The 14,432-nt window shown below is 36.4% G+C and overlaps 1 protein-coding gene across 4 annotated transcripts in view; it reads right to left on the bottom strand.

The window, feature by feature from the left end:
- The window catches only part of fryl (furry homolog, like), a 60,075-nt gene extending 46,431 nt beyond the window's left edge, over positions 1-13,644 (bottom strand). For 2 of the 4 annotated variants that reach the window (XM_077717952.1, XM_077717954.1), the window contains exons 1-2: positions 13,139-13,644; positions 9,952-10,017 (exon numbers count right to left, since the gene is read on the bottom strand). In XM_077717952.1, the coding sequence (XP_077574078.1) occupies positions 9,952-10,017; positions 13,139-13,403 (331 nt within the window). In that variant the 5' untranslated portion in view covers positions 13,404-13,644. Of the gene's footprint in view, positions 1-2,661; positions 3,129-9,951; positions 10,018-13,138 lie in introns of those variants that run through there. The other 2 variants (XM_077717953.1, XM_077717955.1) reach the window with 2 other exon arrangements.
- Between the last annotated feature and the right edge of the window lie 788 nt (positions 13,645-14,432).

The raw sequence follows: 14,432 nt of genomic DNA, 5'->3' as shown, positions 1-14,432 counted from the left end.
AGTGATGACTTTCTGTTTTAGGATCAAATTAAATGAAAAGCATAGATGTATATTAAATTTCCTGATTTTCCCCCTTTTTAAATCAATAATTGTCATTTTTTTAATCAATTTTTTGTTTTTACATCAAAAATCATTTTGTAGAATCTAAAAATATATGGAAGAATTTATAAAATCAACATTATAGAAACTGTCACCTGGCAAGCTACTGGTTAACATGAAATGTGTTTTTTTTCTTTTTTCAAACTTGCTTAAGGCATACACTGTACACGCGCCCTGTTTTTTACTTAGGAAACCCGATTACACAACTTTTTAGCGACTCCACCTTGTCACCTTGTCACCATTGAAATTAGAAAAGGGGGGAGAAAAAAAAAAACCTCCCGGCGGCCTGCTCACTTCCACTGTCAGGACAACCAGCAACAACAGAACAATCACACATACGGCTGGAATGCAGAGTCCTTTTTAAAAAAAAAATAAAAAATAAAAATAGACAAAAGACCCGCTGCTAATGTTTATGTGGCGTGGCAGTGCCAAATGTATGTGTTTGTGTCCAGACATGCTCACACTGTAGCAAGTTGCAACTAAATAAGAGATAAGCCAGGACTGACTTTGGTTTGGTGACTGATGTTTGCAAAAATATTTGTTTTTTTATCAACTCGTGACTATGCATTAAACAAGACTTCCGTGGTAATAAAAGGGGCAAAGAACAATCAAAAGGGTAGATCACAGGTGTCCAAGTGGCGGCCCGGGGGCCAAATCTGGCCCGCCGCAGTCAATCATGAGTGCTGACTTTCTGTTTTAGGATCAAATTCAAATGAAGAGTATAGATGTATATTAAATTTAAATCAATAATTGTGATTTGTTAATCATTTTTTTCTGTTTTTAGTTCAAAAAGTCAAAAAATTGAACACCTGATTTGTTTTTTGGAAAGTAACAGTAATTGTACTACATTGAGACACGATTTGTACTACTATAATCTATGATTAAATCGAAGTCATATTTCAATTTTAATCTCACAATAGTTTGATCTTCATCCCATAATATTAAGGTTTTTTTTCTCTCCAAATATGACATTTTATAACCTCCTGTAATTTCCCTCGTCACGGTGGTTGCAAAACACTGATCTATACCATACTGTGGTTGCATGTTAATGACACTTGTGTGACACTGCACTCTGCAGTGACGTCGCAAAAATGATGAGTCATTAGTGAGTTTAAGGCTCCATCGAATGGTTACTATGTGTATCGGTTAAAATAGAATCCTACATGATTGCAGGTATGGGCTGAATAAGACTGAATCATTTTTGCTCACAAAGATGAGACAATGGATTTCACGTGGGCCGGACAATTTTAGATACAATATTTAGATTTTTTTTTTTGGAAAATAGATATAAATGGATTAAAAAAACTTGATCAAAATCCTTGAATATTCCATTTTTTTATAGATCAAAAACAATGTTTATTTTAGCTTTTTTTAAATAGATTTTTAGATTTTACAAAATTAATTTTGAACTAAAAACACAAAAATATGATTAAAAATGAAAATTATTGATTTAAACGGGGGGAAATTAGGAAATGTAATATACATCTATCCTCTTCATTTGAATTTGATCCTAAAACAGAAAGTCAGCACTCATGATTGACTTTCCCGGGCCACACAAAATGATGTGGCGGGCCAGATTTGGCCCCTGGGCCACCACTTTGACACCTGTGGCTTATATCAATAAAGCAACACCACTTCAATAGTTGATAATAATCCATTGCTTGGATTGAGGAACGAGTGCCTCTTGGATTTCTTGGAGTAAGCGTGGGGAATCTAATAATGGAATAGAAGCGGGGGGAGACAGATCGATACTTGGGAAACATTAGCTTCCCCGGAGGGAATGGAGTACAGGATTATAAAAGCAGGCAGGAGTGGGTTTGGGGGTTGCTTGAGGGGTCTGAGATTGTGTTGAGTGCTGCTAAATGAAGCAAACAAAGTAAATTTGGGAGCTAAAACAGTTGAAAGTGACTAAAAGTGGCCCAGTATATTATTTGAGTATGAGAAGCTTGAATTTAAAGTCTTTTTATGTTAGTTGACATGAATATTTTTATATATTTTTAGATTTTACAACATTATTTTGAACTAAAAACAACTAAAAAATAGACTGAAAAAATCTACTTATTGATTTAAAAAGGGGAAAAAAATCTGGAAATGGAATATACATCTATACTCTACATTTTAATTTGATCCTAAAACAGAAAGCCAGATTTAGGCCCCCGGGCCACCACTTTGACACTATTTGGTTTCATTTGGCAAGACATTTGAATGGATTTGGAAAAAATCACCAAATTTAGAATCTGGGGGTAATGATATGTAATGGTGCTAATATTCTATAGCCGTACGATAATACGACTTTTTGCTAGCTTGGATTGTACATTTGTTCTGATTGTTAAACACGACGCTCACTCCGTTCCCATTCAGACGGGATTCACAGGAGGCAATGAGAGTGAATGATGAGGTTGAATGCGTCCACCTGCACCACACAAGCTCAACTATGGACTGAATCCAATCAGTCATCCTGACAGTCCATTAATAATCCTCCCAGCAGTTGGCGATTGCGAGAATCCAAATGCAACAATGCAGCGTGGATAAGAGTGTAGTATGTAAACAGCAGGTACTCACAGCTGCTGCTCCAAGACTTGAGCAGAGATTTGATGCTGATCTCAAAGAAGACCGAATCCTGCAGGCTCAGCATGGCGATGCCGACTCAAAAGTTTGGCATGATCCAGCAAGGCACAATTTTCCTCTCACTTTGACCTCTCGTCTCCAAAGCCATTGGTCAAATCCCAAAACTGGTGCTGCCCTTTGCGGGTAGCCACCAAAAGCACCTTCCCCGGATGAGCATATTAGATGAGGTTCCCCCTGGATGTCGACACCAAGTTTTGGGGGTGCCAGTCTAGCGAAGCAATCCACCAGAGGGCCAATGCACTGACTCACTTCATGCCCCAAAAATGGAATGAAAATCCAGAAAGTGTCTGAAATGTGGCGTCTCGAAGAAAGAAAAATATGAAAAAAGCTCCAAGAACAGTGCAAAGGCATAAAAGATCAACAACGCACTGCGATATTTCCTCTATCTTCCTCTTCCTGTGTGTGAATGTGCCAGTACTAGCCTGCTAGTACAGCCCCCCCTCCTCACCACGGCACCCCCCCCCCCCCCCCCCCCGGACCGCGCTCCCACCCCATTCGCTCACGGGGAATCTCCTCCCCTTTTCCAGAATGGTTCTTTCACACAGACTATGAGAGAGGGAGGGCGACAGACCGAGCTTGTTTCGACAGCAAACAGAAGGAGGCGGACTCTGTGGTGATGATGTCATCAATATGCTGCCGGTGTCAGAGCGGCTACTGTGCGGAACGGCGCCTTATAACCCCCACCCAGGCTGCCGGCCTATGAAAAGCTACTTCCTGTCAAGCACCACGGCAATAAGTGATGCGTCATTGCTGACTCTCGCGGGAGGGAGAGGAACAATGGGAGGGTCGCACCATCACAACATTAGCAGTGGGACTACGCCTTTGGAAAATAAATACATTCGACAATATGACTCCAGTCTTCCAAAAACCATCTAAGAAAAGCTTGATTTTAGGTCACATTTTCCAAGCAGTTTCCAGATGTCTAAAAATAGCAACCAGGAAGTAGATTGCACCCAGATCAGCCCATTTTATAGGATGGGTCCTTCTCATGCTCAATGGCCACTGCCACACCCTTTTCAACTGACAGCTATTGCAAACAGGATGAAAAGCCTTTATCTCTAAATTGTTTGAAAGTTAACACAAATGCGATGTTGCAAAAGCATGGAGAGACATATTGCAAAGGACAATCTATGCTAGCGCTATCCATGATGTGTATACGGGTTCCAGTTTCTTACCTAGGTCTACAATGTCTTGTGTGTCTTTTGCCTGTCTTGATTATCGGCTGCTCTCTGGAAGACATTGCCAGTCCTCGTTCCCTTAGCAGAGCCAGAAACATCATCAGGGACCCATACCACCCTGCTCACAATCTGTTCCAGTTACTGCCATCAGGCAGACACGATAGGTCCCACAAATAGGCTTAAGGACAGTTTTTTTCCCACATCCATCAAGACTCTAAACTTGCGCTAACACAACACACAATCCCTTCTGTGTAATAACTTCAGGGTGAGGTAATATGAAAAGACGTTTGGGCGGTCATCTGCCTCCTACTGGTACAAGTCTGAAATGATCACTTATTTGGGTCTTTTACCAGGAAAACACACCTAATGGAGAAGTACCACCAATTCCGTACTAAGTTTCTGGGTATGATGACAATTAGGCTTTTGTTGAGTCAATGATAATGACAAACCCCACGTCCGATTATTATTGCTACTGTAACCAAGAAATCTCCCAAATACGGAATGAAACAAAATTCTAATCTAATAAAATGTGTATCTTAAATTCTAACCATTCCATACATTTTTCCCTTATTGTCCACTTAAAAAATGGCAGATCATTGCCCAGTGTTGCACAAAAACATTCCTAGATCCTATCAAAGCCATGACATCGGAAAACGAAACAAACAAGGCAATGCCAGAACAATACCAGCCACTCCTTATTACCACAAAATAAGCTATTCATCATAAATATTCACAATTTTATGAATGCCCTTATACAACACTCTACAACAGACTGGAAACCTAACGTATTCTACCAAAAACCTCTTTTAAAACCCACAATTAGCTTAGCTGTGGCGCCATTAACAAGGCAAAGTTGCATAAACAAACACACACACACACAGTAAATGATGCAGAAATCTTACGCAGACTGACGTCGTTTACAGGCCTGCAGTCATTTCCTCTTGTAATTTGACTGCAGGAATCAATAACAGCTTCCTTATAAATCAAGTCAAACTCCTGCTCTGCCACAAGACTCTTTATTAGGAACAACTGGAATCTATGGTGTCCATTTTTTTTGACCTGTGAGAGAATTACGTGATGTATTTTGAGTTCCAAGAATAGTAAAAGGAACAAACTCAAGTCATAAAGTCAGTGTAGAAAGTGGTGTACCTGATCCACGGATTTATTTTATTTTATCGTGATAACAATTTTAGTATTGGTCCATATATAAAGCGCACTGGATTATAAGACCCCCTGTCTATTTTGGGGTAAATTTAAGACTTTTAAGTATGCCTTATCGTCTTGAAAATATGTTACTAGTATAATAGTATTACATTGACAGGAAACCTTTCTGAAATCCAATGATATTAAAAACAATTGATGAATCTGACATTCTTATCTGGTGTTGACGATATTTTTTTTTGAGAATCTCCAAGCAGATCTGCGTGACGTTGAGTCATTTTGCAGTTAAACAGTGCATTATGTTTTTTTAACAAAATATTCAAGGAAATGAGAGGAGGGGAAGAGCTAGGACAGACAAAAAGTCTTTGTGCATCCCCTCCCGTTGGCTTGATTTCTCATCTCTCGATCGCTCGCTGTGTCACATGCTCTCCACTATACAAGTTATGCAAAAACCAGGCAGAGCCGAGTATAAACAATCGACACAAGCAGTCACTTTGTGGTGCCACCCTGGTGGTGGCCTTCAACGAACAAGCCAGAGATACTTTTGCCGCAAATTACATAATGGATTGATTTGATAGTTGCCGTTGGTGGCAAATAGTGAGAAATCACATTTCTGAATTTAACGCGAGTTCTAATTTTGGGTTTCCAACTGTACATAGCGAGAAATATGTCGTAATGGGTCTCTCTAATTTTTATTTATTTTTTTGTAATTTTTTCGGTTATTTTTTCTGTTCTTGCTAACATATGTGTTACTGCGTCGAGCATGGAAATCATAGGCTTCAATTGATAGCAATGGACAAAATCACTAATTCAATAGTGTCAAAGTGGCGGCCCGGGGGCCAAATCTGGCCCCCCACATCCTTTTGTGTGGCCCCGGAAAGTAAATCATGAGTGCCGACTTTCTGTTTTAATATGAAATTAAAATGAAGAGTATAGATGTATATAAAATTTCCTGATTTTCCCCCTTTTAGATCAATAATTGTCCTTTTTTAAACCATTTTTCTGTGTTTTTAGTTCAAAAATCCTTTTGTAAAATCTAAATATATATATATATATATATATATATATATATATATATATATATATATATATATATATATATATATATATATATATATATATATATATATATATATATATATATATATATATATATATATATATATATATATATATATATATATATATATATATATATATATATATATATATATATATATATATATATATATATATATATATATATATATATATATATATATATATATATATATATATATATATATATATATATATATATATATATATATATATATATATATATATATATATATATATATATATATGTATATATGTATGTATGTATGTATGTATGTATGTATGTATGTATGTATGTATGTATGTATGTATGTATGTATGTATGTATGTATGTATGTATGTATGTATATATATATATATATATATATATATATATATATATATATATATATATATATATATATATATATATATATATATATATATATATATATATATATATATATATATATATATATATATATATATATATATATATATATATATAAAAAGCTCAAATAAACATTGGTTTAGATAAAAATTATTTTAAATATTCTGGGATTTTAATACAGTTCTTTTAATTAATTTATTAAAAAAAATCTAAATATCATGTGAAATCAAGTTGACGTTAAAGCGGCCCGCGCACCAACCCGAGTCTGACACCCTTGCACTAAAATCATTCAAAGCAAGACTCCCCCTGACCCTCTCAAGTTAAACCCAATCATTCATTGTTCCACTTTGGAGGTGCAACAATACACAAACACATACGGTATATGCACTCTAGGAGTGAAATTCCAATCTAATTCCAGTGTCAGTTTATGAGCTGCACAGTTATGAATCTTAAAAGGAGAGAAACTACAGGGGAGGAGGATCAACACATATTATATTATAATGAAAGGCATTTTTTTAATTGTTTATTGTTGGGTTTTCACAACGCAATGATTCGTCGACAAAGGCTAACACGAAAAAAGCACTGCATACTTTTGCAATTGGTATTGAGAGGGTTCGGTTGAGTGACAGCTCGCTTGATTTATTGGCCTAATTAATTTGTTGGGTCTACATTCCATTCAAGACCCGCCTTACGAGGTCTCTTAGTTGAAATGAAGGTGGGGGGTGCATGAATGGAGAAACTCAGTGAAGAAGTTGAACTTATGATTTTGACAACTTATGTAATAGCTGTGAAAGTAGACGTGCTCTGAGCTTTTTATTTATTTTTTTTATCAGTAGCTTAAGCAAACATTGTGAACAAAGTGAAACCAAGTTTTGTGGATTAAGACACATACATGTTTGGCATTTAAAGTGTAATTTAGTTCCTGGAACTTCAAATGTTTTTGTTTTTTTTGTTTTTGATGGTGTTGGTGATAGGAAGACTTTTTGGAAATTGATACACTAAAAAGAACATAGCGTCAGTTATGCAAAAATTAAAGTTAAATGAGCATGACAATGTAGTAGTTCTTTGGCAATATAGTTTATGTTGAAAGTATTTTTACATGTCATAATCTATGATGTCTGCTATCAGAAATGAAAATTCAAGAGTTTTAATTTCTTATAGAACTAGATCAAGTGTGTCAAAGTGGTGGCCCAGGGGCCAAATCTGGCCCGCCGCGTCTTTTTGTGCGGGCCGGGAAAGTCAATCATGAGTGGCGACTTTCTGTTTTAGGATCAAATTAAAATGAAGAGTAGAGATGTATATTAAATTTCCTGATTTTCTCCATTTTAAAGCAATAATTGTCCTATTTTAATCAATTGTTTTAGTTAAAAAACCATTTAGTAAAATCTAAAAAAATATATTAAAAAAGCTAAAATAAACATTGTTTTAGATCTATAATTAATTCATTTATAAAAAACAAAACTAAATATATCTAAAATGGTCCAGCCCACATGAAATCAAGTTGACGTATTTTTTGGTTATTCAATTAAAACAAGCTGAGTAATGGCGTCTTGCAGCATATCAGTATTGAGACATCACTAACACTGAAGCCAAATACTTCCCTCCTTGAGCAAAACAAGGGCAATGTCATACGTGTTTGTGAGTGAACCAGAAACTCAGGACATGGCATTAGTAGCGCCGTTATCAGCAAAGCGGCCAGACTTCGGGAGGAACTGTTTTGTGTAAACTCGGCTCGCTTGTTTGAGGAATGCAGAGGAGGGAACCGACTACATGGTCCGTCTCTGGGAACATTTAGAGCTCGGAGGTGCCGATTTCCGGTGAAACGGGCGGAAAGTAAAAATAAGGCTTCTTGATTAAATACATTAAAAAACATGTAAACGCACTCCTGGTTCCCCCTTCAAAAGCAGGTGGGCCCAATTGCGCTTCAACGTCGGGAAGGAACACATACCGATGCTGTACGATACCACCCAAGCCTTGACATGTCAGCAATTGGTGTCAACAAAGCATAGTGAAGTCATATTATGAAGCTATGGAGATTAAAAGTATTTGACTAAAACAATCTGAAGACTAACAAAAATGTGATAGTCGGTTCAATTCTCAGTATTTGTGTACCATTGTCAAAACTGATGGGGGTCTTATTATACTTTACACCAATGGACCATTTTAGATATATCATTTAGAATATTTTTTTAAAATGGATTATAAGAACTGGATCAAAATCCCTAAATATTCAGTTTTTTTTATACATATAAAACGTGTTTTTCTTAGTAAGGAAAAACCTGTAATAATCATTTGTTTTTCATTTCAAAATGGATTTTTTTTTCTTAAATTGTATTCAATATTAAAGTGGAAAACCAAAAATATTTTTATATATTTATTTTTAGACTTAACATAATGATTTTTGAACTAAAAACACAGAAAGAATTATTTAAAAAATGCAATGATTGATTTAAAAAGGGGAAAAATCATGAGATATAATAAACATCTAATATTTATTTATATTAATATAAATCTATAATCTTCATTTGAATTTGATCCTAAAACAGAAAGTCGGGACTCATGGTTTACTTTCCCGGGCCGCACAAAATGATGCGGTGGGCCAGATTTGGCCCCTGCGCCGCCACTTTGACACCTGTGCCTCACACTTAACAATAATAACCACCCTGGATAATCTTTTGGATTGGTGAATATTAAGATAATTTGTATGATTGTACCCAAAGCTATTGTCAAAATTCACAAAAGCTTAGAATAATCATACAAAGATGTGTGTCCTTTAGGGATTTGCAGACTTTGATTGCATTATTATGAGTATGATTGTAGCCTCAATTAAAGCAGAAAGTATTCCATTCCAAATCCCAAATAGGCTGGCGGATGCATTTCCTGTCTGAAGGGCAGCACTGGGAACAAGAATCGATTTGAGCTGCAATTTGATCCTTCGACCTCCGCTCTAGTGGTGCCCAAGCAGCAGAGGACATACAATTCAAATCTAGACAAATCTACTACAAACAAAATGAGGCGTCGGGCCAAATTTGGCCCCCGGGCCACCACTTTGACACATTAAGAGAACACAATGCAGGTGGTGTTTAGCATGGGATTGCCGACAAAAAGGTTTAAACCGTCACAAAAGAAAAGCATACTTCTGTACGACCTATTAATTAAATGGCGTTACCAAAACATTGTCCCCTTTAAAACTTAACTATACATTTAATGACAGCATAATGTGTTCACAATGTAAGACAAATGACATCTGGAAAGTAAAACTAACTTAAAAAGCCAACTCAGGCTAAGCCAGTTTGGCAGAAAGGGAGTGGCGTTTAGATCACAACAAGGCAAAGTATTCTTTGGTATGAACACAAAACATTACCAGTAGTGTCTCGTTCATTTTTGTTTTGTTTTTTTTTGTTAAATATAACTCACCCTTGCGGTCCCGGTCACGGCGAGCATTCTGTAAAAAGGAGGTTTTTCGCAATCGGGGGATGTTTCCTGTGGGGAGAAACACACAAAAAATGCCATGTAAAAATATGGTTTCAAATTCCTGAGTGAGTGTGAATATGTTCATAAATATTGAAGTAATTTCAGCCTTGTCAATAACAGGAGTTAAAAAGTAACAAACAAAAAACAATGCTAATTCAAGTGCATTCGTTTTTTATAAGTGCCTATAAAAAACTGGGTTGATTAAAACAATTAGGTTCGGTGTCATAATTTACTTGTAGTAAAGTGGTGGCCCGGGGGCCAAATCTGGACCCGTGCATCATTTTGTTTGGCCCGGGAAAGTAAATCGTGAGTGCCACCTTTCTGTTTTAGGATCAAATTAAAATAAAGAGTATAGATTTATATTAAATTTCCTGATTTTCCCTCTTTTCAATCAATAATTGTCATTTTTTAATCATTTTTTTCTGTGTTTTTAGTTTAAAAATAATTTTGTAAAATCTAAAAATATATTTTAAAAAAGCTCAAATAAACATTGTTTTAGATCTATAAAAAAACTGAATATTCACGGCTTTTAATCCAGTTCTTAGAAAAAAAATCTAAATATTACATCTAAAATGGTCCAAGTGAAATCAAGTTGACGTCAAAGCGGTCTGCGAACCTTTGGTTAGCAGGTTAGCTTGTTAACATAACCAAGTAAGTGCTTAGTCAAAATTCACTTTTAACTTGGAAAGTTACAGGCCAAAAATACTACTGCAGCTGCCTGCAATGGTTTATTATCATTCTAAATGCTTGTAAAACAAAAAGGTTAAAGCCATTTCATACGGGCCAGGTCACAGTTTGCAGAAGGTGAAGATGAAGCGTGCTTGGCTAAATGCAGTCGACAGGAATAGTCCCGTCAGACATGACTGCGGCTGGATTTGGCAGGTCGAAGTCGAGTATGTCATCATCAGGATGAGCAAGCGGCGGATATCTGGGCTGACACTTCCTCTTCCTTGTGTCCTATGTCTTATCGCCAAATGAAGATGTAATAGAAACGGTCTGTCTCTGTTGACCTTTCTAGTCTCTTTATTCCAAGCGTGTCAGACTCGGGTTGGTTCGCGGGCCGCTTTAGGGTCAACTCCATTTTATTGCCATTTTAGATATAATATTTAGATTTTTTTTTTATAAATGGATTAAAAGAACTATTAAAATCCCTGAATATTCAGTTTTTTTATAGATCTAAAACTGTTTATTTTAGCTTTTTTTTAAATATATTTTTAGATCTTATAAAATGATTTTTGAACTAAAAACACAGAAAAAATGATTAAAAAATGACAGTAATTGATTTAAAAAGGGGGAAAATCAGGAAATTTAATATACATTTGAACTTGTATCTTTTCACTCGTCTTATTGGATATTGGCATTTAACATAAGTAATGACATTATTTCAATGAATCACTTTTAACACAACTTATGACAGGATAGTTGCTCAAAATATTCTTTAACAGATATATGATAAGAACCCCTGTACTGACTTGGAAACTATTCAAATATGTTCCCATTACCAGTATTTTAAACCCTCCTCAAAAAGGAGGCTTTGCAATTTTCAAGTTCATCCATCCCAATCAAAACTAAACATAAAGAGTGTATACTAAGCACCTTTGCCAGTTTATTCATACTCATATAATGCAATACAATCTTTTGCCACAATAGAGATCTACTGAAAAAGATGCAACAAAATAAGTAGAGCAAGAAAAAGGTCTTCAGCTAAAATTGGAGTTTTCTTTTGGCAGATGACAATGATGATGCCTTTATCAATTGCTTAAAACTTTTTAATTTCCATATCTCAAGCTATGACAACTCATAGGGGGAAAATCCACAAATAGAAAGTTGTTTTTTCAAACGTGTCTAATAAAAAAAAGACGCCATCATCTCAAAATCCCTTTACGTTGGTGACTATAGTACGTACTCACCTAAGAAATGCTATGCTATATGCTAGCGGCCAGAAGTGCTGGCTCCTACATCAGCATTTCCAAATTTGGTCATGCTGACAAGCAGGTTGTCACTTTTGTGCCGCATAGCCACCGGACACTTTTCACACTAAGTTTACGCTAGTGTGAAAAGGCCTTACTTAATCCTTTGAGTTTCTTAACAGTGAGCAGTGAGAACAGTCAAGAATACCTTAAGATGTGTGCTTGTTAAGCACCTGAGGAGTAAAACAATGATGTTTTAAATTGAGCTGGTTGGTCAGTAGTAAAAAGCCTGGATTTTCATCTACAGTAATGTTTTGCCATGCCTGGCTGCGTCTATAAAAACAGTGTCCTTTGCGTGTGTAAAATACAGAAATAGCACTCGTTATTGACACTGCGGCTAAAAATACGATGCGCCATATAGTCGTGAAAATACGGTGTATATATATATATATATATATATATATATATATATATATATATATATATATATATATATATATATATATATATATATATATATATATATATATATATATATATATATATATATATATATATATATATATATATATATAAAAATATATTTTTTTTTTCTTCATTTATTGCTGAGTAGCAAGCTGACGACAGGGGAGTGGCTTCTGCTTGTGAATTTCAGCATGGATTTTCACATTTTTATGAACTTTTCAAAATTGTATTTATTTATTATTTTACTTTGGTGCTGAGTTCTAGTAGGGGAGGGCATGGGAGGGGCTTCTGCTTGCGAATTAGAGTGTGAATTTTCACATTTTCATGAACTTTAGAAAATGTATTCATTTTTATTTTTTACTTCAGTGCTGAGTTCTAGTCGCAAACTGACAACAGGGGAGTAGCTTCCATTTGCGGGTTCAGCATGGAGTTTCACATTGTTATGAACTTACACAAAAAATGAATCACCCAAAAAAAAAATTCTCCCAGAGACGTTATGTCGTGAAACCGTGATATTCGAGGGATGACTGTGTTTTGGCAGGGACTACAACACAACACAGCAAAAAGGAGCCACTCTATCCAGTTTTGAAGTCAACTGTAACAATGATTCCAGTATAAAAAGGCATTCATCTCACCATTAAAAACCTGAATACAAAGCTGCCTAACCGGAAAAGTAAAAAAAAAAAAATCTGACTACTTTTCAGAGAAAAAAAAAAATCAGAACAAAATACAACATCTGCTAGTGTCAGTCATACCTTTAAAGTGAGTTTTCCGACTACGGACCGGCTCAACCGAGGCCACGACCTGCTCGCCATTATCAGCGCCGACTTCCTCCACAATAGTGTCACCTACGACCAAGTGGCCCATCCTCCTCATACGGATAACCTTTGGCGAGGCGACTGGTCGCTCCACGGTATTAGAAACCTGGTCACCTCCCGGCACAAGGTTCTTCAGATATTCCGCGTTCAACTTGGCGCTCGCCCGCTCGGCCGCACCGCCCAGCAGTTTATGCCAAGCCATCGTCAACCCATCCTAAGGAACTCGAATGCTACGAGGAGCGTCCGCTTTTTGCCGAGCCGAAGGCCGTGTGTGGCGAAAAAAAAAAAGCAGGCTGGATGGCGGCGCTTCCTTAAAAGTCGTCTATCTGGACCGACGAGTCGCTGACATACTTGAACCGAGGCGAGTGACTTCCTGCCCTGCCACTACCTGTCGGAAGGCAACCATGATGTCACGGCAAGTGGGCACTACTATCTAGGGTGGGGACTCGAGACGTGTTGCTCGGGAGATAATGTCCCGGGACCATACGGGCCGGGCCACGCCACGCCCTGGTTGGCCAGTCAGAAAGACTGCAAATGGGGGAGATTGACACGAGGCGTGAGAAGTAGGAAGGCATCGCAAAGCGAGCTAAACTCGTCCGCCTGCGTGGACTGATAGCCCTTATCGCTGCACTCAAATGCCGTCGACTTCCATGTAAACACAACAAAAACAAAGCTCACAGTGTTGAAAGAGAGAGCAAGTCGGTTTTGGAGCTGTGCTCCAGACAGAAAATATCATACATACGTGTCAAAGTGGCGGCCCGGGGGCCAAATCTGGCCCGCCGCATCGTTTTGTGCGGCCCGGGTAAGTCAATCATGGGTGCCGACTTTCTGTTTTAGCATCAAATTCAAATGAAGAGCATATATGTATATTAAATTTCCTGATTTTCCCCGTTTTAAATCAATAATTGTAATTTTTTAATTCATTTTTTCAGTTTTTAGTTCAAAAATCATTTTGTAAAATCTAAAAATATATTTAAAAAAGCCAAAATAAACCGTTTTAGATCTGTAGAAAAAACTGACTATTCAGGGCTTTTAATCCATTTCTAAAAAATAAAAATCTAAATATTATATATAAATCTAAAAATATATTCTAAAAAAGCTAAAATAAACATTGCTTTATACCTATAAAAAACTGAATATTCAGGGATTTTAATCCAGTGCTTTTAATCTATTTATAAAAAATAAAAATCTAAATATTATATCTAAAATGGTCCGGCCCACATGAAACCGA

This window comes from Stigmatopora nigra, chromosome 5, assembly GCF_051989575.1.
Source record: "Stigmatopora nigra isolate UIUO_SnigA chromosome 5, RoL_Snig_1.1, whole genome shotgun sequence".
In the NCBI taxonomy this organism is placed as follows: Eukaryota; Metazoa; Chordata; class Actinopteri; order Syngnathiformes; family Syngnathidae; genus Stigmatopora; species Stigmatopora nigra.
Note: the sequence above shows the minus strand (reverse complement) of the source record. Positions and strands in the feature narration are given on the sequence as shown.